The sequence below is a fragment of the Solanum dulcamara genome, chromosome 4, assembly GCF_947179165.1.
Source record: "Solanum dulcamara chromosome 4, daSolDulc1.2, whole genome shotgun sequence".
Classification (NCBI taxonomy): domain Eukaryota; kingdom Viridiplantae; phylum Streptophyta; class Magnoliopsida; order Solanales; family Solanaceae; genus Solanum; species Solanum dulcamara.
In genome coordinates, this window is record NC_077240.1 from 9,140,485 (window position 1) to 9,166,943 (window position 26,459).

General features: G+C 36.6%; 1 protein-coding gene and 1 pseudogene across 1 annotated transcript; one reads left to right on the forward strand and one right to left on the reverse strand.

The window, feature by feature from the left end:
* Positions 1-16,460: 16,460 nt before the first annotated feature.
* LOC129888029 (vetispiradiene synthase 3-like) lies at positions 16,461-20,455 on the forward strand (annotated as a pseudogene).
* A 4,345-nt stretch (positions 20,456-24,800) lies between these two features.
* LOC129886038 (uncharacterized) lies at positions 24,801-26,332 on the reverse strand. The gene has a single exon (XM_055960548.1). It carries the CDS (start codon positions 26,146-26,148, stop codon positions 25,093-25,095), a length of 1,056 nt encoding a protein of 351 aa, XP_055816523.1. The 5' UTR covers positions 26,149-26,332; the 3' UTR covers positions 24,801-25,092.
* Between the last annotated feature and the right edge of the window lie 127 nt (positions 26,333-26,459).

Consider the following 26,459-nt stretch of genomic DNA (forward strand, 5'->3'; position numbering starts at 1 on the left):
AGTGGAAGTATTATATGAATATACTAATAGGAATATAACTTTTTCTTAAATATAATTTAATTTCATGATGCTAATTGAATTCCATTGAGGCATCAACTCACAGAAATTGGATTCATGCTAACTAAAATGTTAATCAAATATTGTCCCCATCTTATTTCTAGCAATTTGGATCTGTGAATGTGTTAAACTAATGAAAACATCCTAACCAATATTTTAGTATTCTTTCTATGTTCCATCATTTGGTAATTGAATTAAACTATAACGTACCAACGGATTCCAAGTTACTGCAAGTTAATTATCTATTGCTAATATAACAAAAATATGTTTAACAACTCATATCAATCAACTCTTAGACATAACAAAATATGTATAACAACTCATATCAATCAACTCATATCAAACATGAAACATTTGTCAATTTCTCAACTTATCAATATCAACATAACAAAATCAAGTTAATAGATGTATGAACTCATTAGGACATAAATCTATCAAGAAAACTCAATTCTTATAAAAATTCAATCTCAAAGAAGATGTAGGGTACATGGTGAATTTAATTCATGTTTTTAGTAGCCTTACATACCTTAGTGTAGATTTTGAAGAAACCTTGATGTTAGGTCTTCAAAGGGAAACTTGAATCCTTGAGTTTGAGAGGATTTTATTGGAGATAATTTGAGAGAGAAGGGGATAAAGATTTGGGTTGTTTGGAGAGGAAAAAGACTGAAATTATGATCCAAAATGCGTCCAGTTATGTATATAGATATTAGGTAATTTTACCAAAATATCCCTACAAAATCTGGAAAATCGACCAAAATTTATTGCAGGTCTTCTCTGTTCGATCAAGCATAACTTTTGACTCTGAACTCATAAAAATACAATCTTGGTGGCGTTGGAAAGAAGACTCAAAAACCTTTAATTTGATAGGTTATAGTACACCCAGTTCGTTATATTTTAGTAGATATAGTCGTTTGAAGTTGACCCTTATACTAACTCATTCGAAAACTTAGCCGAAAGGAATTCTTTGGACTTGGCTTGATTTTTTTGGGATTCCTTATGACCCTAAATCACATATAATATTTTAAATACTTATGAATCAATCATAGATCATATATACAAATTGAAGCCTTCGAGTTCGATCTTATACGTACATGAAGAAGGTCCGAATCTTAGTGGAAAAAAAATTGGGGTGTTACATTATCTCCCCCTTGGGATCATTCGTCCTCGAATGATGAGTAAACCAAGGATGGATTCAAGGTACAAATAAAAATCAGAACTCAATCATTCAACCAATCAAATTCTCAAAATAATTTACTATTCAAACTCAAAAATGGACATACTAATTCAAATCAAGAAATTGGACATTACCTTCAACATTCTCATTGATAGGCGCAAATAGATGCGGATATTTAGATTTCATATCTTCCTCATCTTCCCATGTGGCTTCATCCATAAATTGATTTCTCCACAAGACTTTGACTGAGGCAATCTCCTTGGTCCTCAATTTGCGAACCTGACGATCAAGAATTTGGACCGGAATTTCTTTATAGGAAAAGCTATCCTTAACTCCAATAATATCTATAGGGACTACCAACGAAGTATCGCCTAAGCATTTCTTCAACATTGATATGTGAAATACCGGATGAATGGCGGCTAGCTCAGAAGGTAACTCCAACTCATAAGCGACACTCCCAATCCTCATCACAATCTGGTAAGGGCCAATGTATCAAGGACTAAGCTTTCCTTTCCTTCCAAACCTCATGACGCCCTTCATGGGTGATACTTTCAAGTACACCCAATCATCTCCCTCAAACTCTAAGTCTCTTCTTCTCACATCAGTGTAAGATTTCTGGCGGCTTTGGGCTGTTTTTATCCTATCTTGAATAACCTTCACCTTCTCCATAGCTTGGTGAACAAAATCAGGCCCAATCAACTCAACTTCGCCAACTTCAAACCACCCAATTGGTGATCTACACCTCCTCTCATACAAAGCTTCGTAGGGAGAATTTTGAATACTTGCATAGTAACTATTATTGTATACAAACTCTATAAGAGGTAAATGATCATCCCAATTTCCTTTGAAGTCAAGTACACATGCCCTCAACATATCCTCTAATATTTGGATGGTGCGCTCCGCTTGGCCATCTGTCTAGGGATGAAAGGTTGTATTAAGATTCACCTTTGAACCTAGTCCTTTCTGAAAAGATCTCCAAAATTGGGAAGTGAATTGAGCTCCTCTGTCTGAGATAATAGACAAGGGAACCCCATGCAATCTATCAATCTCATGAATATACAATTTTTCATAATCTTCTGCGGTGTCAGTAGTCTTAACTGCCAAGAAGTGAGCTGATTTAGTCATCCTATCCATAATTACCCAAATTGAATCATGTTGTTTTCGGGACCTCGGCAAAACTGTAATAAAGTCCATATTTATCATCTCCCACTTCCATGCCGTAATCTCTATATTTTGAGCTAACCCATATAGCCTTTGATGCTCAACTTTAACCTGTTGGCAATTCGGGCACTTGGAAACAAATTCAACGATATCTCTCTTCATTCCACTCCACCAATAGACTTCCCTCAAGTCATGATACATCTTTGTAGAACCAAGATGAATGGAGTATCTGGAACTATGCACTTCGACCATAATCCTTTCTCGAACATCATCAACATTAGGGACACACAATCTATTTGGTACCTCAACACACCATCTCCCCCTTTGGTGAAAACCATCACCTTTTGTTTGTGAACAACCTCTTTCAACTAAAGGAGGATGGGATCTTAGTATTGCTTCTGTTTCACGTCTGCCACAAGGGAGGATGCAGACCCATTCTGAACATTAAGTCCACCTTCATTATTTTCCTCAAGCTGAACTCCCAATCTAGCTAATCTATGCACCACTTTAGCCAATTCTTTCTTTCCCTCCTCTATATGGGCAATGCTACCCATAGACAATCTACTAAGAGCATCTGCAACAACGTTAGCTTTACCTGGGTGGTAGAGAATGCTCATGTCATAATCCTTGAGCAACTCTAGCCATCTTCTCTGCCTCAGGTTGAGTTCTTTCTGGCTGAAGATGTATTGCAAACTCTTATGATCAGTGAACACATGAACATGCACTCCATACAAGTAGTGGCGCCATATTTTAAGAGCAAATACTACAGCTGCCAGCTCAAGGTCATGAGTTGGGTAATTTCTCTCATAAATCTTAAGTTGTCTTGAAGCATAGGCTATCACATTTCCCCTCTGTATCAACACACATCCTAAACCAACTATTGATGCATCACAGTAGATTACAAAATCCTCTGTTCCATCAAGAAAGGTCAAAACAGGAGCAGTAGTCAGCATGGTCTTCAGTTTCTGGAAACTCTCCTCGCAAGCATCGAACCATTGAAACTTGGCCTTCTTTTGGGTCAGTTTAGTCAATGGTGATGATATGGATGAAAATCCCTCTACAAACCTTCGATAATAGCCAGCCAAACCCAAGAAGCTTCGTATATCTGTTGGGGACGTGGGTCTGGGCCAATTTTTCACTGCCTCAATCTTCTGAGTATCAACCTGAATACCATCTCCCGATATAATGTGGCCTAGGAAAGCCACTGATGCAAGCCAAAATTCACATTTGGAGAACTTTGCATACAATACCTGGTCTTTTAGAACTTGCAAGATGACTCTAAGATGATAGGCGTGCTCCTCCTCATTCTTGAAGTAAACCAAAATATCATCAATGAAGACAATCACAAATATATCAAGATACGGCTTAAATACTCGATTCATGAGATCCATAAAGGCTGCAAGGGTATTAGTCAACCCAAATGACATAACCAAAAACTCAAAATGGCCGTAACGGGTACGAAAAGCTGTCTTTGGGACATCACACTCCTTCACCTTCAACTCGTGGTAACCTGACCTTAGGTCTATCTTTGAAAAATAAGTGGCACCCTGAAGTTGGTCAAATAAATCATTTATTCTGGGAAGAGGGTATTTGTTCTTTATGGTGACCTTGTTTAGTTGCCTATAATTAATACACATTCTAAGAGATCCATCTTTATTTTGCACAAATAGGACAGGAGTACCCCAAGGTGAGATACTCGGCCTAATGAATCCTTTGTCTAACAAATCCTTCAACTGTTCTTTCAACTCTTTCAACTCAGCAGGATCCATTCTATACGGAGGGATAGAGATAGGTTGCGTATTAGGAAGGACATCAATCCCAAAGTCGATCTCCCTATCAGGAGGGACTTTGGGTAGATCTTCAGGAAAGACTTCAGGAAACTCGTTGACAATCGGAACTGACTCAAAGGATGGAGACTCAACACTGTCATCTTTCACTCGTATGATATGATAAATATACCTTTTTGAGATTAACTTTCTAGCCCTAAGGTAGGAAATGAATTCACCCTTAGGTATGATAGGATTACCCTTCCACTCTATGACATCCTTATTCGGGAATTTGAACTTAATAATCTGAGTCCTACAATCAATAAAGGCATAACAGACATAAAGCCAGTCCATGCCAAGAATCACATCAAAATCAACCATGTCCAACTCAACTAAGTCTGCCAAGGTATTCTTGTGATAGACTGACACGGTACAATCTCTATAGACTCTCTCAGCTAAGACAGAATCACCAACAGGAGTAGTTACACTGAAGAGTTCTAGAAGACACTCAGAAATTTTACCAAATTTACTAGCCACATAAGGAGACACAAAAGATAGTGTGGCACCCGGATCCATCAAAACATAACAGTCAAGAGTAAAGACTTGAATCATACCCGTTATAACATTTGGGGAGTTTTCCTGATCTTGGCGACTACCCATGGCATACAGACAATTTGTACCTCCACTCGTACCTGACATAGTGCCCTTTTGATTACCTCTAACCGATGGTACAGTGGTAGAATATTGGGCTCTGTTGCCCCATGTCGGACACTCTCTCTGAAAATGGCCCACTTGGCCAAATTTATAACAACCATCCTTTCCCTCTCTGCATTCTCCCAAATAGAGTTTACCGCACTTGCCGAATGGTGGATTTCCCTTCGAACCTTGACCCACACTAGCCTGGGATTGAGATCCCTGGGATCTAAAATTCTGGTGACTCTGTCGCTGTTGATCATACCTGTTATGTGGCACAAGTACACTTACCGCAGATGGAGCATATTTGAAAGACCTCTTCTAAAAGAAGGACATGTTGCCCTTGCTCTACCTCTGTTCACTCTCATGTCCAGCTGATTTTGCCTTCTTGCTCAAATGCTCCTCCTTATCTTTCCTCTTCTCATCCTCTACTTGCTAAGCATATACCATTAATCTGGAAATATCCATGAAAGAGATCAGCAATGCTGCTTTGCACTCTTTCTTCACATGCCTTCCCAATCCGGAGACAAATTTTTTCATCTTTCACCTTATATTTGGGATCATCTTTGGAGCATATCTTGACAGCTGGATGAACCTTAGACTATACTCCTTAACTGTCATACCCTCTTGTTTCAAATTCACAAATTCTTCTACTTTTGCTTCCCTCAATTCTCTAGAAAAGAAGTGATCAAGAAAGGCTCCCTCAAACTCATCCCAAATAGCAGGCTCAGCATCCTCACCTTTACTTTGTTCCCACTGGTTATACCAGATGTTTTCTACATCCTTGAGCTGATAAGACACCAACTCAACCCCTTCGATCTCTGTAGCATGCATCGCTTTCAAGATCTTCCACATCTCATCAATGAAATTCTGGGGGTCTTCATCAACCTTGGAACCTGTGAATATCGGCGGATTCATTCTCAGAAAATCTCTAATCCTTGTAGCAGCAGATGGCTCTTGAGAACTAGAACTAGGAGTTGGCAAACTCTAATTACTATTGCGGGCAGCCACTAATTGAGTGAGCATAGCAATCGCTCCTCGAAAATCTACCTCCGAAGTTGGTGCAGGCAGAGTAGTAGGCACTTAAGGTGCCTCAGCATACCTTGCAGGTCGGCCTCTAGTCCTCGGTAGGCGCATTTCTGACTGTGGAATCTCTGTGTTATCAGCATTCCTCTGGCTGGTAGTAAGTTTAGGAGGCATTATCTGCAACGCATAAACGCACGAATTAGAAAGAAAGTCTTATAGAGTTTAACTCTATCGCACAAGTTCAGAGTATGAAAGAAGTGAAACAATTCCTAATGTCTTATAACCTCTTGATTATAAGTGTGGTGCACAACATACCCATAAGCAGGACTCTACTAGACACGGCTTCATAGACTCCCTAGGACTCTTAAACTCTGGGCTCTAATACCAAGTTTGTCACGCCCCGAGAGGATACCCTAGACGTGGCCGACACTCGAAAACCATTTCTGGCCTTCAAGCGAACCACTTAGTCTAATCACACTTTCATTCAGTTACACTCTATTAGCGGAAGACTCAAATCATAAGAATACTATTCATAATAAGGCCAAAGGCCAACCACATCTCCATTCAACTACTAGAAAAATAAAACTAGTCACAACGAAACAATTCAGCATCATCCACACTCTAGTCTATGAAGCCTCTATCAATAATATAAAAGGTTCCAATGACAAATTCATGGCTACCACAAATCAAAATAAAGGAAAACTAACTCAAAGCTGAAAAGATAACTACGGTATCCTCCGAAAACAAGGAGGACTCACCAACTAGCTGGAAGTGAATAGATCTTCAACGATGCGCCTGTTGATGATCTCTAGTACCTGTCTCTGCATCATGAAACGATGTAGGCCAAATGGCGTCAGTACGTGGAATGTACGAGTATGTAAAATGGCCGAATGAAACATACATCAAGGTGGGATCAAATCAACTCAGAATCTTAACTCAGAAGAAGGTACAACTCAATCAAGATATTCTGAGTCTAAACATAATATAATTTAGACAGGACCAATCACATACAATCCAGCCCAATCCATCCCAATCCAACTCAGAGTACTATCAAGACCTATATGGGAGTTTCTCTTATCCGACAACCATCACTTATGAGCCAGTGATAGTACAACAAGTCGATGTTGTTGCCACATCCGTTCATACCTTGCCAGGGTACGAACGAATCAACAAATCATAAATTCATAACCAATCAAGTCCTATTATATCAGGACAGTAATTTGGAAAACATCCGACTTTAAGACAGGGACAATATTTGATTAACCTTTTAGTTAGCATGAATCCAATTTTTGTGAGTTGATGCCTCAATGGAATTCCATTAGCATCATGAAATTAAATTATATTTAAGAAAAAAGTTATATTTCTATTAGTATATTCATATAATACTTCCACTTTGATATATTCTAATAATATAGAAAAAGTTAACTTTATAGGACTTGATTTTTTTGGGATTCCTTATGACCCTAAATCACATATAATATTTTAAATACTTATGAATCAATCATAGATCATATATACAAATTCAATCCTTCGAGTTCGATCTTATACGTACATGAAGAATGGTCCGAATTTTAGTGGGAAAAAAATTAGGGTGTTACAATCAGGTTGCTACACACAGACTTGCTCACCACCACCTGGATCCACACATGTATCCCCTTCTAACATCATAGATGGTGCATTACCTGGGACTATTAATGGAGCCAGTTGATGCAGCTGATGCAGTTTTTGAATTGTCTCACCTATTCCTTGCAGGTTGTCTACAAATAGTTGTTGTTTGGCAGAAATGTTATCCTTGGCAAATGGAAATATGTCTTTTCTAAAGGTAACATCTCTGCTGACAAAGAAGGAGTTATTGTCCAGATCAAATAGATTATATCCTTTATGCACTTCAAAGTATCCCATGTGAACAAGTGACTTTGATCTGGCATGAGTTTATCATGTTCAGTGAGGTTCTTTGCTAGGTCTAGACAACCAATTGTCCTCAAATGAGATAATACTGGTTTTCTACCATAAAGTTTTTCATAAGGAGTATGGAATTCAAGAACACTACTGGGAAGTCTATTAATGAGGTAAGCAGCAGTTAGTACACAGTGACCCCAAAATCTGATAGGTATTTTAGCTTGAAATCTTAGGGCTCTTGTTACTTCTAGCAGATGTCTATGTTTTCTCTCAACCACACCATTTTGTTGAGGAGTGTAAGGACAAGCTATTTGATGTATAATACCCAGTGCTTTGAACATACTATCATATACTGAGTTAACAAACTCAGTATCATTATCATATCTTAGGACTTTGACCACTTTGCCAAACTGATTCTTAGTATACTGTAGAAACAATTTAAGAGACACACACATCTGATTTTTGTTTAAGTAAAAATAGTCAAGTCATTCTTGAAAAATTATCAATTATTGTAAGAAAGTACTTATTGCCATCAAAGGTAGTTGTATTATAAGGTCCCCAAAGGTCAACATGTATCAAGTTAAAATAGCTATTGCTTTTGATGATGCTAGAAGGAAAAACAGGTCTGGTTTTTTTTGCAAATGGACACACTAAGCACTTAAACACCTTACACATACTAATTTTATTCATAGTAAACATCTTGGCAAGTACAGTTGAAGATACATGTGCAAGTCTTTGATGCCATAGCTCCATGTCTAACTCTTTGCCTGTTGAATAAGCAGCATCAACAGTATAAGCAGACTCCTTAGTGTTACTTGCATTACCTTGAGTTAATTGTCTCCACAGCAGATACAAGTTTCCCTCTTTTCTACCAACTTCCTTCACCTTCCTAGTGTAAAGCTCTTAGAAAATACAGAAATCAGGGAAGAAGGAGACTGAGCAACCTAATTCCTTGGTTATTTTGATGAAAGACTGTCACACCCCGATATTAATAGGGTGTGATGGGCACCCGACCCCATGCTTGTAGCTGAGCGAACCCGCTAACTCATATTACATTCTCAATCTCTTTAGAATTTTACATAAATAAGAAATGAAAAAAAACTAAGCTTTCCGAATTCTGCTTTCCAAAAATCCATAAACCCATACAACTTGTAACATACGACATAATAATATATCGGCTGGTGACGCCGCTTACAAAGCTGACACTTTATACCCACAACTCTGTCTGCAAAGTCTCTAACTTCGAATGAAACATCATAACGCTTATAATCTGACTCGGCAGCACTCCAGGAACAAGTGGAGTTTCTAACCCCGCTGGAACATCTTCTATAATAGCTTCTATTCATCTGGGTGTACCTGCGCGGCATGAAATGCAGCCCCCGAAGAAAAAGAGGGTCAGTACGAGCTTTGTACTGAGTATGTAAGTCACGAAAAGTAACATAGTAAGGAATATAAATATGAATAATAACATGGTAGAAATATAGAACATATCATGGGGTAGAGAACTAACCTGTACATATGAGTGCCTTTTAAGCCGAATGTCATGCATGTTTGTCTTATCTTTAAAAATATTTCTTTTTCATATACATAGAAAATAAAAGTCATATCACCGAACAACATCGGCTCGCCCACATATGTCCTGCGTCCGGGCATCCTGCGTCCAGGATGAAAATTACTCCAACTGATCAGGTGGGAATGCGACTATAGCACCACATATACACCTCCCCATATCCCCCATATACATATACATATACATATAGACAGCATGCATGAGAGCCCAACGAAAGTCGTGTATTTATCGAAGTGACGGAAGGTCGGTAACCTCCGATTGTATTATAGACTAACCATGGTCGCTTTGTCTCACCTTGAAGGAACAATTATTATAGGATGAGACTATCAACGAAAGATAATATTAAGAGAACATAGAATAAGGTCACAATCTTATAAGGTGCCAAATCGTATACATATGCACATAGGACCAATTTTCAAGACTCGTAGAATAATTGGAATGAGCTATGATTCAAAAATCAAGATAAGAGTCATGTCAAGTACCTTTCAAAAATTACCATGGATTATATCAAAATAAAACTTTTGAAATCATATACACGTATCTAAGCATGAGAAAATATCCTTTGGAAACTCAAGAAAATTGTCCATCCTAGTGGCTCTACGAATAGGACTTCCTTGAAATTGTATAAAATGTCATATACTTGTTTCATAAAAACCATTCCAAAAGAAAGAGTAGCTCTATATACTTATGTCAAAACATCTTCCCCGCCTCTACCGCTGGTGAGATCTCTGCTTGAACGTAAGAATTCACTTCGAATGAAGAAATTCAGAATATTGTTTCCTGATATCTCAATTGGTCAAATTCAAGCCAAGAGAAAGAAGAGTAACCCTTACATACTTATGCCAAAGACATGCCAAAAGAAGGAACGGTTAACTTTACATACCTGTGTCGCGCCTTACTAGCTACGCTTATGCGTCCAACTTGTTTTTCTACATTCAAGAGAGTTGACATAGTCATTAGATTCACCACCATATACTTGTCTTAATCCTTTAAACAAATTAATTTTGAATCTACCGAAATTTCGGCAGCATCTCCCCTATAAATACACCATCCCCGAGATCTCAACTCGGACACCATGTCCACAATCATATCAACAACAACAACCAGCAGTATATATATATATAATCAAATCACCTCAACTTTACACAACACAAGCTCCAAACAACTAGCATAAAACTCTGATACCAAAATAGAGTTTTTAACCTTTATTTCATAAAATCTTTAACCATACCAAACGGGGGGTAGTGTGGCTGAAACCAGAAGCAACCACACCCTTTTTAAAACACTTTAAATCCCTGCAACATGCAACCCAACCAGCTTCAACCGCAGCACCACAACGACAACACACTACGCGACTTCCATTTAACTACTACGACTTCCATTTAGTTGTTTCTAACATCAAGCATCCTTATACATTTTCTCTACTTCCATCCATATTTAGGACATGTAATACACCTCATAACAACATCATAAACTCAAATTTGAAAGGAGAGACCTTACCTTTCCCGAAACTCGCCAAAACTTGCCTCGGAAGCTCTGCTTAGCGCGGCTAGAACTTTGGGACTGCTTGGTAATGTTTTTGGGCTGCTCCAAACCATAAATTTACATTAACAATACCTTCATAACATCTTGGTATACCCTATATAATTAATGTACGAAGCGAAATCGGAGACTTACCTCTTTTTCTCCCCCAAAACCGAGCTCTCTCTCTCTAGCTTCAAATTTCTCTTCTCTTCTTCCTCTTGAATTTTCTAGAATTCTCTTGGGATAAGAATGACCCTAATGAGTCATAAGACACACATATATATAAATATCTTCCATCACTTATCCATTATTTGAAAATAAGTCCCTCAATTATGAATATAGACAAATGACCCCTTCTCCATTGTTTTTTCTTCTAGAACTTTCTTTAACAAATAAAGATGGCTTAATTGCCTTGCCATGTACACTTTGGTTCATATATACTCATCACATGGCCATAAAAGAGTGGGGACCACATACACCTCTTATATGAATTTTCTTGAACACTTTGTGAAATTTTCGTTTTATCCCTAGCCTTCCACAATATTACCATAGGCCACTTTGCAAATTATTATTTTTTTGGCCCTTAGCCTTTTCCAATATTTCCACACTACTAATGTTAATAAATAATATTCATAACCAACTTGTATATAAAAAAATTTGGAAGATGGTCACTCTCTTCACTTTACCACGGTTACTTTAAAATATCCAACCGTATAAAATACGAGATATAACAAAGACATTAAGTTATACTTGAACTATAACACCCCAGATTTTTTTTCGCCAAAAATCGAACCGTTCTTCTTGTGCGTGTACGATCGAACTCGATGACTTGTAATTTTATATATGAGTTAGGATCAATTCTTAAATATTTAAAGTGTATTATATGTGTTTTAGGATCATAAGAGATCTCTAACACCAAGCTGAGTCCAAAGAATTCCAATCGACTAAGTTTTAGGATGAGTTTATATAAGGGTCAATTTTAAACGACCATATCTCTTAGAATATAAATAATTGGGTGGTCCATAACCTATAAAATTAAATTTCTTTAAGTCTTCTTTCCAATGCCACCAAGATTGCAATTTTTGGAGTTCGGAGTCAAAAGTTATGACCATTTTACTACAAACTATTACTGCAGAAAAATTCAGGCCTGGAGCTGCAGTGGCGCCCGGCGCCACTATAGCGCCCGAAACTTGCCTCAGTAGTTTGGTCCTTGGCGCGATGCGCCACTATCAGGCTTGCAGGTTTTTGGACCCATTTTTCAGATTTTTCTTGAGAAAGGGCATTTTGGACTTTTTTCCACCCATCCCAAATATAACCCTAGCCATTTTGGGATTAAAAACTTAGTTCTTCATCACACCAAGGAGGGTTTTCTCCTCATTTAGGCATGAAAAACTTGGAGAGAAGAAGAAGAGGAGTTAGATTTTAAGTCATTCCTTCAAGTCTTGATTTCCTTCGATTTTCAGGTATGTAAGGCTAACCTAAAATATGGATTGAGTTCTTTCATATGCCCTATAGATGTGTTGGATGAAAATGGTGAAAGGCTTGAACCTTCTATGAAGATTTTCTTGAAATTTTTCTAAACTCTAGAATATTTTTATATACTAGTAATTGATTGATGATTTTCATGACTTAAATTCTTGATTAATTATCTTTCATATTTATTTCACAAACTGTAGTTACATATTAACTACAATAAAATTTTGTATATAAATTCATATGTATTGACGGTGTTCTTGAGTTGAGTTTTGTTGGGAGTATGAATTCATGTTTTCATTCACATGAAACCAAGATGAGATTTCATTTTTTTGTCATAATTGTCTTGAGATTGAGATTGATGGTTTTTGTGTATATGTATTGATTGGAATGAAAAGAATGAATTGGGATAGTTATGAATGTGAATGGCATAAAAAGGAATGAAACCATGGTAGAGATAGAATGTCCTTTTGTCTCTATAAATTAAGCATAGAATTAAATAAGGATTTTTGGAGCATGATGTTTAATGATGATATGAATGATGATGTTTGATGATGATGTGAATGAAGATATTTGAGGTGAAATGGATTGGAGTCTAATGTGACTACATGATATGTGATTTGCATGATTTGATTTGATTGGAGTCATATGAGAATAAATGATTGTTTGAGAAGGAGTTTAAATAAATGATTTGTGAACATTTTTGCATAAACTATTTATACATTATTTTGAGTTTAAAGAATGATTATTTTTATTTTTGATTTAAAAAGAGTTTAAGCATGAGTTGGGATTGAGAAGTTTCTAAATTATCATTTTTGAACATGAGTATTTTGAGTATAAATGAGTTGAGCATTTTTACATAAAAATGTCTAAAGTTTGAGTTGAGGAGTTGAAATTATATTTTAAATGCATCTAATATTTTCTGCATTCATTGATTTGAGATGGTTTCAAATTCAAAAAAAAAGAAGAGTTTGATGATTGAGATGAGTTAATTGTGAATGAGAGTCCAATAAGACTAAATGAGTTGATTTGAAACTAAGTCCTAAGAGACTAAATAAGTATTTTAAGTATATTACTCACTTGATAGATATAAGCATATTGAGTCTTGGAAGGAGTTTTGAGCATCGAATTGGATAAGATTATAGTCCATACTCGAATTCCATTAACTACGTAGCCAATGTAGGAAGGGATTGGACCATTAAAATTAGATGTTTCCCATTTCATTGTCCTAAAATGATAGGACTTGATTGATTGATGGATACATGATTGGTTGATTCGTTCATACCCTGGCAAAGTATGAACAGACGTGGCAACAACGTCGGCTTGTTGTACTATTACTGGCTCATAGGTGATGGTTGTCAGTTAGAGAAACTCTCAAATTGAGTAAATTGTGCATGATATGATTGATTTGATTGTGATTGTAGATTGTTGAGTCGAATGGTAAAACATTGTTAAATTCTAATTTGCATATTTATTGAGTTGAGTCCTTTGACTTGATTGTTGAGTTGATTGTATATGATTGGATTGAATTAGACGATATGTGATTGGATTAGATTAGATGATAGGTGATTTGATTGGATTGGATGGTATATGATTGAATTGTAAATGATTAGATTGAATTGGATTATACATGATTGGATTGGATTGTATATGATTGGATTAGATCAGATTATATATGATTGGATTGGATTGGATGGTATATGATTGGATTGGATTGGATAGTATGTGATTAAATTGACTTGGATTGTATGTGATTGGATTGGATTGTATATGATTGGTCTCTATCTAAACTGTATTCTTACTTTAGACTTATGACACCTTGATTGAGTCTCTCTTATCTTTATGACTTGAGATATTTGAACCAATATTGTTCCATCTTGACACATGTTTCATTCTGCCATATTACATACTCGTACATTCCACGTACTGACATCCATTTGGACGTGCATCATTTCATGATGCAGAGAGAGGTTTAAGAGATCATCAATAGGCACACCATTAAGGATGTGTTCACACTCAGCTTAATAGTGAGTCCTCCCCTATATTCGGAGGATACCACTTATGTTATTCTTGCGTCGAGTTAGTCTTTTTATTCTGATTTGAGGTAGTCATAAACCTGTCAATGGCCCCAATTAGATAATAGTGATAGAGGCTTCACAGACTAGATAGTGATAGATCGATTGAGTATTTTATTTTCTTGAATTGTTCTTGTCAAACAATTTAATAACATAGATTGGAGTTCGATTTGTTGGTCCATGTCCTTAGTTCTTCGAGTTAGATTGTTGATTGGATTTGCCCACTTAATTACCTATTTATTTTAAGTATTTCGTTGATTGAATGAATGAACAGATGTATGATCAGGTCAAGTGGTTCTCTTGGGAGCCAGTAATGGTTTCTGAGTGCCGGACACGTCTAGGGTACCCTCCCGGGGCGTGACATGAACTCTGATATATGGAATACATTAGTTATCACACTTCTAGATGATAGACTACAAGAACCAATGTGAGCTACTTGAGTTGTACCACCATTTGGTAAGCACATATCCTTAGGAGTGTCAAGCTTTAGTACAGACTCCTTTAGTAGCATCTCCAACTTGGAAACCCTATGGCTTGTTGTACCTGTATTTACAATCCATACATCACTATTTTCAGTTACAAATAAGGCTTTACCTGCATTGTTTACCTTATTGCAGTCAGGTGCAGTGGCTCTTTGACCTTATTGTTGACTCATCATCTTGAGAATTTGTTGATACTGATCTTTTGTGAATGTACAACCCTGAAGTAGTTGCTTGACATCTTTCTCAGCTTGACTTACAGTCTTGTTCGAAGATGAACCTTCAGCTAGTAGTTTGTTTGCAGTGTGTTGTGTTGTGATATTTTTGCCCCACACTGATTCACCAGTCACATTTGTGTTCAAACCATAAGAGAAATTAGCCTGAACTGACTGCTGAGGTTGACTAGTAAGGCCAGTAGTATCAGTATAGGCAGTGTTTGCACTTTGTACCTTCTTTTTGGACTTGAAATCTGGTGGATACCCAAAAACCTTGTAGCAGGACTCTTTGGTATAGCCTCTACACTTACAAAAGTCACAGATTAAGAATGTATTCTTCTTGAATCTATTACTACTACCTAAACTGCTTCCAAATCTAGAGTACATAGCAACTGAATCTGGAATGGATGAATGTAGTCCTAAATTGTTGTTGCCTGTAACAATAGATTTTTGGCTCTCGTCTCCTACTATCATAGCATATGCTTGATTGATAGTTGGTAGAGGATCTATCATGAGAATCTGACTCCTAGCTTGATGGTATGAGTTATTCAATCCCATTAGAAATTGATACAACTTTTGTCTATTCATGTGAGCTACAAATCCTCTGGATTTTTCACAATTGCAACCAGGTGAGGGTACTAACACTTCAAACTCATCCCACAATGCTTTCAGCTTAGTATAATATGCTAATACAGAAGTTGTTCCTTGTTGTAAAGTGGTTATTTCTTTGTGTAAGTTGTAAGTTCTTGATCCATCAACTCTCAGTCCACACACTCGAAGCACTTGAGGCAAACGCAATTCCACTAAGCAAACTCTTAGATACCGAGTTCATTAGCCACGACAGCACAATCGCATTTACCCTTTCCCATTGGCCCCATAGTTCCTCACTATATATTTCTTTCCTGCATGTTCCATCTACAAGCCCTAACTTGTTTCTTCCTAACAGAGCCAATTTGATCGATCGATTCCATAAGCATACGACAACTCTATGGAGCTTTTCGGGTCGAAAGCAGTTTTTAACACCCTGCAGCTGAAATGATATGATGCTAATACCACTCACATCTGTAGAGATAAGAAATAGGGGATGGTTATTGTCATTACCTTGTCCATTGTTACTTGTAGAGCTTGCAGAAATAGGTATACCAACTCGTTGAACATTGACATGAGTTTGATTGAGATTTTGAACTAGATCTATGGCTTCACCTGCCATTTCTTCAACCTTTTGAAATTTTTGTTGCAAAAGTCAGTGTTGATCGCAGTTTTAGCTTCTATGAATCTTAGATCTGCAAAAATGAGCTAGAAAAATTGGATGAATCTTTGACTCTAATCTCGAGTCTTTGACTCTAATATGTGCAATCTTTACAGTGATCACTGTGATGGAAGCTCTGATCCCATGAGCTTGTTTGAGACTTGTTTCTTTCACATACAGGACACAACCAGAGTAGACGAAGAAGAAAAAAAAGATGAAGATGGAAGAGAGAGAGGCAACATATTCAATATTGGGCTCAAAAATGCCCTAATCAGTTCATTGTACAATTATAACTATATATATATATAGCTAGTTAGTGTGTTAACTGACTAAATAATTTGTAGTTAGTTAGTTCTAACTAAAACGGCTGGAAATAACCATATTGCCCCTGCTTCTAACTAATTCTTTTAACTTCTTTAACCATCTTCTTTACATCTCAACATGATGGATGCAATAATCATAATTAAGGATATATTTTTACCAAGAATTCGAAAAAGATGGTTGTTTTCATAGTCATATATAGAGGCTACCATGCTCTATGTTGTTGGGAAGGCTCTTGTGACCTTTTTTATCGATTATATTCGAGTCTTCGAATACTTTAGAATTAATTTCCAGTACACTCTTTCAAGTAGCACCATGTTTGTTATGCAGAGTCAAAAATAGTTTATGAAAGTAGCACCTACTTGTCAGTATCTACAAAATGATTTTGTTACTAGTAAATATTACATGCTCATAACAATATCTTGCTTGGCATGAAATCTGTTACGATGAAGATTTTGAGTGGTCATCAAAGAAATGAATTATTTTTTTACCAAGGCATATACAACAACAATAATAACCCAGTGAAATCCCACAACGTGGGGTCTGGGGAGGGTAAAGTGTACGTAGACCTGACTCCTACCAAGGTAGGACGGCTGTTTCCGAAAGACCCTCGGCTTAGTAAAATCATAAAAAGAAGTCAGATAAGGATAAGAAGTTCAAAGCAATATGACAAAGTAAATAACGAAGGTAACTCAGATAAAATTGAGCAATCAAAATACAGAAAGTAATAGATAATAACAGAAATCAGACCACAAGAAATTATAGTGCGCTAATACGCCTACTAAAAAGGAAGAATAGCGAGACTATGAACTAGTCTTCTACCCTAATGTGGGTCCTCCACACCCTCCTATCTAAGGTCATGTCCTCGGTAAGTTGTAACTGCGTCATGTCCTGTCTAATCACCTCTCCCCAATATTTCTTCGGCCTACCCCTACCTCTTCTGAAACCATCCATGGCCAACCTCTCACACCTCCGCACTGGGGCATCTGTGTCTCTCCTCTTCACGTGCCCAAACCTATGTTGAAAAGTATGTTGAAGAGATTGAAACATTAAAGGAACAAACAAGGAGTATGTTAATGTCAGCTTCTGCAGGAAAAACATTGGCTGAAAAGTTGAATCTGATTGATATTGTTGAACGCCTTGGAATTGCCTATCATTTTGAGAAACAAATAGACGACATGTTGGAACAAATTTTTAACATTGATCCTAACTTTGAGGAACATGATTTATACATTCATCCCTTCAATTTCGACTGCTAAGGCAACATGGCTAAAATGTATCTCCTAGTAATATATCTATCAATTGCCCTACTTCATTAATTTGCTTCTTAATTGTGTTTTCCCCTAATTGCATGTATGAAGACTAATTTATGTTTTCAACTTAAACCAGAACTTTTTGGCAGATTCCAAGATGCAGATGGAAAATTCAAGGAATCTCTTTGCAATGACATCGAGGGTATTTTAAACTTATATGAAGCTTCACACGTAAGGACTCATGGAGAAGACATCTTAGAAGAAGTAATTTCATTTTCCACTGCTCATCTTGAATCTGCAGCTCCACATTTGAAGTTGTTTGGGGAGGAAGCACCACAACTAAAGTTTGATATGATAATAAATAGTGAAAATAAATTGGACACGAGAATTTTACGTGGAAACCCCTAAAACAGATAGAGGGGAAAAACCACGGGGTAGAAGGATTTTACTATGATAATATAGGAGTACACTGCTCTCAAATACAAGGAGAAAACAACAATTAATACTTCTCTCTTGTAAAAGGAACAACTACGAAAGAGGACACTCAAGAATACAATATTTATCTTGGTGTATAACTTTTTTTGTATTCGTACACTCTTTTTCTGAATTTTTGGGATGATCTAAATGAGGGCAAGAGGCCCTCTATTTATAGTAGAATAAGAAACGCGTAAAATAAGGAGATACGCGTTTTCGTGTGATAAAAACGAGTAAAGAAAGGCAGCACGCGAAGGCAGGTGTCTTCCTTTTCCTTTTACCCCTTTTTTGACTTTTCTTGCAGAAGTCACCTCTGAGTAAACAAGTGACGCATGCCCTTGAGCAATCTCTCCATAAGAGTATTCCAAGAGTCGAGACACGCTACTTCATCTCTATCTACGAAGAGGAGGAATTTAAGAATGATGTCTTGCTTCGATTTGCAAAACTGGATTTCAATTTACTTCCGATGTTGCACAAACAAGAATTATGCGAAGTATCTAGGTACGCTAATGTAATTTACATGAAAAATATTACTATTATTTGTTGATAGTGACTCTATATGTTGTTACTTACCTTATAGGTGGTGGAAAGATTTGGATTTTGTGACAACACTTTCATATGCTAGGGACAGAGCAGTTGATTGTTACTTTTGGACGGTGGGAGTGTACGCTGAACCTCAGTATTCTCAGGCTCGTGTCATGCTTGCTAAGACTATAGCTATGATTTCGATAGTAAATGACACATTCGATGCTTATGGCATTGTAAAAGAACTTGAGGTCTACACAGATGCCATACAGAGGTATGAACTACTTCTCGAACAATTTATGATTTAATTAGATGATTGCATAAAGGTGGGGAAAGCCTAGAGGTCAAACACTAGACGTTTCTCCTTCTTCCTATGATGCATGTTTTGTTACACTAATAAACTTATCGAATTCATTTCTTTTTCCATTTATTAGGTGGGATATTAGCCAAATTGATCGGCTCCCTGATTACATGAAAATCAGTTACAAAGCACTTTTAGATCTCTACAACGATTACGAAGCAGAGTTATCAAAGGATGGTAGATCTGATGTTGTTCACTATGCGAAAGAAAGAGTATGAATCCTGACTTATACCAAGTTAATTCAATATAAATCAACTTATCAATCTATTGCGTAGATTTTTCTCCTTGTTTTTGCTTTAAATGAAATTTATTCTTCGAATATGTATTGATGGTTGAATGTCTTGGCTTGTTGTTGACAGATGAAAGAACTCGTGAGAAACTACTTTGTGGAAGCAAAATGGTTCATTGAAGGATACATGCCACCTGTTTCTGAGTACCTTAGCAATGCATTAGCTACTAGCACTTATTACTTGCTTACGACTACATCCTACTTGGGCATGAACTCTGCTAACTAGGAAGATTTTGAATGGTTGGCCAAGAATCCTAAAATTCTTGAAGCCAATGTGACCTTATGTTGAGTCATTGATGACATTGCCACCTATGAGGTTGAGAAGGGTCGAGGTCAGATTGCAACTGGAATTGAGTGTTACATGAGAGATTATGGTGTATCCACGGAAGAGGCCATGGAAAAATTTCAAGAAATGGCTGAGACGGCATGGAAGGATGTAAATGAAGAAAACCTTCGACCAACTCCAGTCTCTACAAAGATTCTCACTCGTATTTTCAATCTTGCTCGAATTATTGATGTCACGTATAAGCACAATCAAGATGGATACACTCATCCGGAGAAAGTACTAAAACCTCATATTATTGCCTTGTTGGTGGACTCTATTGAAATTTAAATCAGCAATTGTTATGTACATACATCTAGGAGCACTTGCGTCCCAGCCCCTCAAATGAGTATTGATCTACATTTGATGGATGCCTTGTTGGTATCTCTGTAGCTAGCTAGGGTACGAATTGCTGGCGATACATGTTGTTATCGTGCAGTGAAGTTACCTCCTCCATTTTCTGTATCGTCATTGACATTTGAATTCTATTACTTCTTTTTATGAACCTACTTTCTTTTAGCTAGACAATTCCGAAAATGGAATGAAAGAATAGGCTTCAACAGTTGCAATTTAACCACAAGGAAATGAATTGTCAAATAATAATTAAAAAAAAATGCAAGGTAAGTATCAATCTCTGACAGGAAGTAAATTAAAATCAGCCGAATTGTGATACTATACCGAGACTGCTTGTACAGAATTTGTCCTCCTACGTGGTCTAATGCAGAGCTAATGGAATATAATGTTCCATATTGACTAGCCTTATCAAAAGTTAAAGTATTGACTAGATCATTTCATTATTTTGGCAATTATCTTTTTTCGAGTTCTTGGACATTGTAGTGTCATAGAGGGATAAATAAAAAGGGAGAAAAAGAGAGATTGTCGGGAGAGCAGAACCAGGGATGAGCTGTGCATGGAATGGATAATTAGTAAAATTGCACATCTCATGTGGTTGCCTCATCCTTCTCTATCCTCTCTACCTTTGATATTCCACAACATTGTTTAGCTCAATAGAGACTCCCTTTTCCAATAATGCTTTAACATTCCTTCCATCTGGAGTTTCCTAAAACTGTCGGAGCAAGGGGAAGGAAGCATGGCATTTTTGAATTTGAACAGAATTCAAAAAATCGTCCGCGGAAGAAAAGAGGAGGAAATGCCTCTAATTTGGGGGTTATACGCTAATTTGGAGACAGAAAGAGGAAAGAGAGATAACTAATAAATGCCTAGAATTAAGCGTAGAAATAAAGATACACTTTTAAATTGAAAATAACTATTATATTAATAGTGTAACTGCGCATTATAATTATTTTTAACTATATCTATGTATAGTAAATACATAGCATATGTTTTTTATACTATGTAATTTTATTTTAAAAAAATATCCCCTCAATACACTCAATATATTTAGAGGAAATTTTCAAAACAACAATATTTTAGTATTTAATAGGACTCTCTAGCTACATTTTAATATTTATTGAAAATGGCAATACACTTTTTGTATTTTTTTTTTGTTTTTTACTGAAAAGAATACAAGTAATTGAAAAAAGATTGGAGAAAAATATGGAAAAATATCTTTCAAATATGGTAAATGTTAATTACGTTATTTATTAGGAGATTCAAATAGGCGAATTCAATTATCAGTTTTCTCACTTCCTCCATTAAAGAGTTTCAATCTTCTTCCTCATCTTCCATTAAAGATCTTCAACTCTTGTGTAAATGCAATTCGTTTGTTAAAATTTGTGGCTACAAAATGGAGATCGATCCTGAAAACATAACAACCATGCTTATAGAAAATGAATATAACTTGAGAAATGATATATAAAACAAAAAGGTGGTTTGATGATAAAAAATTGGACCATAGTTCAGAAAATATACAAAAATGAAATGAAATACAAAACAGGTTGAATAGAATACAGATCTACTAGCCTATAAATATTCAAAAATGATACAAAAAATGCAATGAAATACAAATCAGATAGAATGGAATACAGATCTACTTGTCTATAAATATTCAGAAATGATACAAAAATGTAATGAAATACAAATCATGTATAATGAAATACAGATCTACTTGCTTATAAATATTCAGAAAGGATACAAAAATTCAATGAAATACAATTTGTATGAAAAATATACAATACTAAATGATAAATACAAAATAAATGATAGATAAAGAATATCATTTTCGGTTAAACTATAAATATAATTAAAGGATACAATTACTATTAACAAAGATACAGATTTAAAAGACATCAAATTACTATAACTAATTAAATGACATACATTGGGATTGAATACATTCTAATATTGTAGATAAAATTCCAAATATAAGTGGCATACATCTAGATTGAATACATACTAATATGAATACAACTATAATAAGCCTATATATTGGAAGGAATACTGTTTGTTAAAGGATACAATAATTCTAAAATCTACAGATATAATGATAATAGTAATGAATACAAAATATTATTATGAAAATACTAAATATAAAAAGAGATTTAGTAGGATGCAAATAATGAAAAATTAAAGATAATACAAGTCAATAAAAATCTATCATGATATATGATGAATATTTTGTTACCTAAATCAATGAGATTCTATTGGGGAGAGATTTCGGAAATTTTGAAGAAAAAAATAGAGAAGAAGGAAGAGAGATAAGTAGAAATTGAAAGAAAAATTAAGAGAGAGGATAGGAAATAGGAGAAAGAAACGCGACCATTAAGAGAGTGGGTCATTTTACAATTTTTTTTTTTATTTCTCTAAAAACGTATGCATAACAAGTTGAAAAAAATGAGGAACTAAATTGAGATACTATTAATTTGCTATAGAACTATAACATAGCTATTATTGATATTTTTTTTAAACTATAGTCCATTTCACTAAATAAATTGAGGATTTTGACTAGTTTACTAATTTTAAGGCTTTGAATCTTATTATTGGGCCTGGTCATGGGGCATAGAGTATCAGTTTGGGGTTGAGGATAATAAGGAGCATATCCAGGATAGAATGGTGGAAATGGGGTATAGTAATAAAAAGGAAAATATGGAGAACTATAGCTGCCATAGCCCATAAGGGTTGGAATAGGAAATAGAATTAATTGGCAGGGTTATAATTGAAAAAACCTTTGTATAGGATGGCCAAGACTCCATCCATTGCCATATGAGAATGAACTTGATTTTCCACTAGTGATCATCAATGACAAATAAATGGAAAGAGAAAGGAATGTCAGAACCTTAATAGAACTTGATGACTTAACCATGATTTCAATTTGCAGCTATAAATTAGAGAGAGAGTGACTAAGGCAACAAAAGCTTGTAAAATGTATATGCGGTGAAGTGGAATGAAGTATGAGTGTAATATATGGTGAGTGGAAAATGAATTTTTATACCATCCATTCAAAAGTTGGGCTTAATCGTTCACATATTGAAGCAATCTGCTACAAAGTGAAGCTCTCCCAGTATAACTGCATGACCTAGATGGCAGGAAAATGATAGGGAGAAAGAGAATAGGAGCATGAATATGCAAAATTCTATGGAACAATCCTTGTCATCAACTAAAAGGGTGCCCAAGGATATGAACTAGCGATCAGTGAAATTGAGATGAATACCATGAGAAACCAGGGATCGGATACCAGCAGCAGTAAAACAAAGGTAATATCGTCCCTAATGCCTAAGCATTGATGGGGAGGGCAACCCGGTAGAGTTAGTTGATACATAAATTGATGAAGGATGCATGTACCCGATGAGAATATAAGGTGTCATGCTGACCAGGACTCCACTGTTAAAACTAGGAGACGGAAGGATTGGGTGTCAATGCTCTTATAGAAACGTCATACAAGAAATGAGATTTAGAGAAGGATACAGTATCATCAATTAAATGCTTGATATATGAAGCATAGCTCCAGATATGAATGAAAAGGTGCAATAGAGGAAACTCAAGGATAAGATTCAAAACAACCACTAATGCATATTACAAAAGCTTGGGAATAAGAGCACATTAGAACTGAAATGGAAACTGAAACCTCCTATAACATGAATCTAACAGTAGTCATACCGCCAATTGAATGCATACACACGCCAATACTTTAAAAAGGGGAAATTCAGCCAAAATGGAAACTGGAACCTCCTATATATTATCTCTCTGAAACTTCTAAGATTCACGGTGCTCTCCTCCTTCAGGAGAAGCTTAAAAAGGAAAGACTCCAAGGATTCAAATCCAGAGCAATTCTATGCCCCACCAAAATTCTAAAATCTCTTTTGGATAAATACGATAAACAGAGAGAACCATCTTACTTGGCCATATTCTGTTAGAATAAAATAAAAGAGCATGGCCAAATCACCAGTAACAATCTGAGCTGAATAAGAAAATCTCAATTTAGTTCCAAGGTAACGTCACAAGTACATGGAAACGCATAACCATCCTGCAGAGAATGATGCCCACTCTTTCAGCTATATATCTTCTTTCCGCAATCCTTCTTTGAGCTTTTGAGATACAGATTCTTCGAATTGGCACAGGCAAAAAGTAATTTATACGAATTAAACAAGAATACAAGTTTTCATAAGGCTAAAATTCATCTTGAACGCACACACTCAGTGTTCTGCTCAGTAGTTCCTAGCTCAGATTATTATTCACTCCAATACTCATCCAGGAAACAGCTCAAAAGAATGCTAAAAAGATACAAAAGAACAGGCAATGCATCCTTTCCTTCCACATTCAGATGTTAAAATCGAATTCAACCAAATTTCTACAACAAAGGAAATATCCTTTCAGAAAAGGAGGATGAGGTTTATCTTATGCTTTGCAACTTTGCTGCAATTCAAGTACACACTAATAGCAAGCTCAATAGCACAACAAGTTGATCAATGGAATTAGGGAATTAGGGAATTAGGGAAGCACTAACGCATGGAAGTGACCTTTCATTAGATAAAAGAACAAAGATCATCACTACACAAGAAAATACTGAAGAAATACTGTACGGATTAATATCCTTAGTCTAACAAAAAGAACCCACACCAACCATGTCTTAGTCTTCACATTCTAATAGATTGAATGCCCAGACACTAGCCTTAGCGAGCCAAGTAACATGTGAAAAAGGCATTTATGCCACAAGTTAACCATAACTTGATTACACAAATCAACATCTTTTCAACCCCACCTTGATCTTACCATTTTTCCTGCTACAATTATAGCTGAGGGAGACTACCATTCGCTTTCCTAGCACTGGAATTCACCATATGCTGATCCGGATCCTTTTCAGCCACCATTCCATGGTTTATCATCTCCCTTTGGCCATTCTCACACTCCAATTCCACAGACTTATCGTGCTCAACTCCAGTATCACTGCTATGTTTCTGCACTAATTCTCCTCTAATAGCAGATGAAGGGGTCACCATTGCTGCGCCGTTCATCTCCACATCCATTGAAAATCCATTATTATCACCTGGCAACCCCAGGATCGGATTCTGCCCTTTCAAGTCCACAGCATTCAAAGCCACTAAAACCTCAGAAGACCCATCCAACCTATCCGCATTCATGACATTCTCCTCCTCCAATGGCACAGGTGCAACCACCATACTAAGGCATTGATTACTACCTCTGTTGATCACATTGCCATAACCCGATCCCGGGCCATTAGAAGGCAACTGCAATACATCCTTCTTCTTCAGCTTATCCCTAGCCGTAAGATAAGCAACATGTTCTAAAGCCTCTCTAGCTCTTTTCCTAGTAAAAGCCGCCTCCTTCGCCCTCCTCTCCGCCTCAACTCTAGCAGCCGAAGCCGCTTTATTCACAGTCCCTGCAGCGATCTTCGCGGCCGCTAATAAAACCTTAGCCGCCTTCATATCAACAACCCTAGACTCCTCATTACCCAACCCAACCTCTTTTCCCTTCTTAAGTGAAAAAAGAGGGGTATTAGGGTTAACACAAAGGGGGCAAAGGTAAGGGTGAGGAGGATTGACACCAACACATGAGTTGTGGGAAAATGAATAGCATTTAACACAAGAAACGAGACCGTTTGAGGAAGCGGAAGGTGTAGGGGTAGGGTTATAAACGAGCAAGCAAGTAGGGCAAAACGATTGAATGTGGAGTCTGAGGACACAGTTGGTGCAAAGTCGACGGTATAATCCTCTGTGGCGGACGTTGTGGAGAAGCCACCGTTCCTCGACGTTGCAGTTGCCGCAGGTGGTAGGGACGGGGAGAGGAGAGACGGGGGGATTGGTGGAGAAGTTTTGTTTCGTCATTTTTGAAATTGGAACATGAAAAGGAGAAAACTGAAGAGCAACTTCATGTATATACTGAGAGAGATTCTGATGATTCCCGTAAATTTAGTTTTCTGGAGAATGAGAGGATTCTCACTGATTTCGAATTAGGGTTTTCTATGTTGGGGATTGTTGATCAAGACGAGGAGGGGGAGAAACGATCTCCACCCAAAACGACGCCGTTTTAAAGGGGTATATTAGTCTTTTCAGTCCCCAATTACTCGTTTGGTGTGCATGATTAAATATGACGAAATACTGTCTATATTTCAGTTCGAAAGTATGCAAAGTTAAAT

Bases quoted from the DNA above. Each gene is read 5' to 3' on its own strand.
- LOC129886038 (XM_055960548.1), bottom strand. From the start codon at position 26,148: ATGACGAAACAAAACTTCTCCACCAATCCCCCCGTCTCTCCTCTCCCC.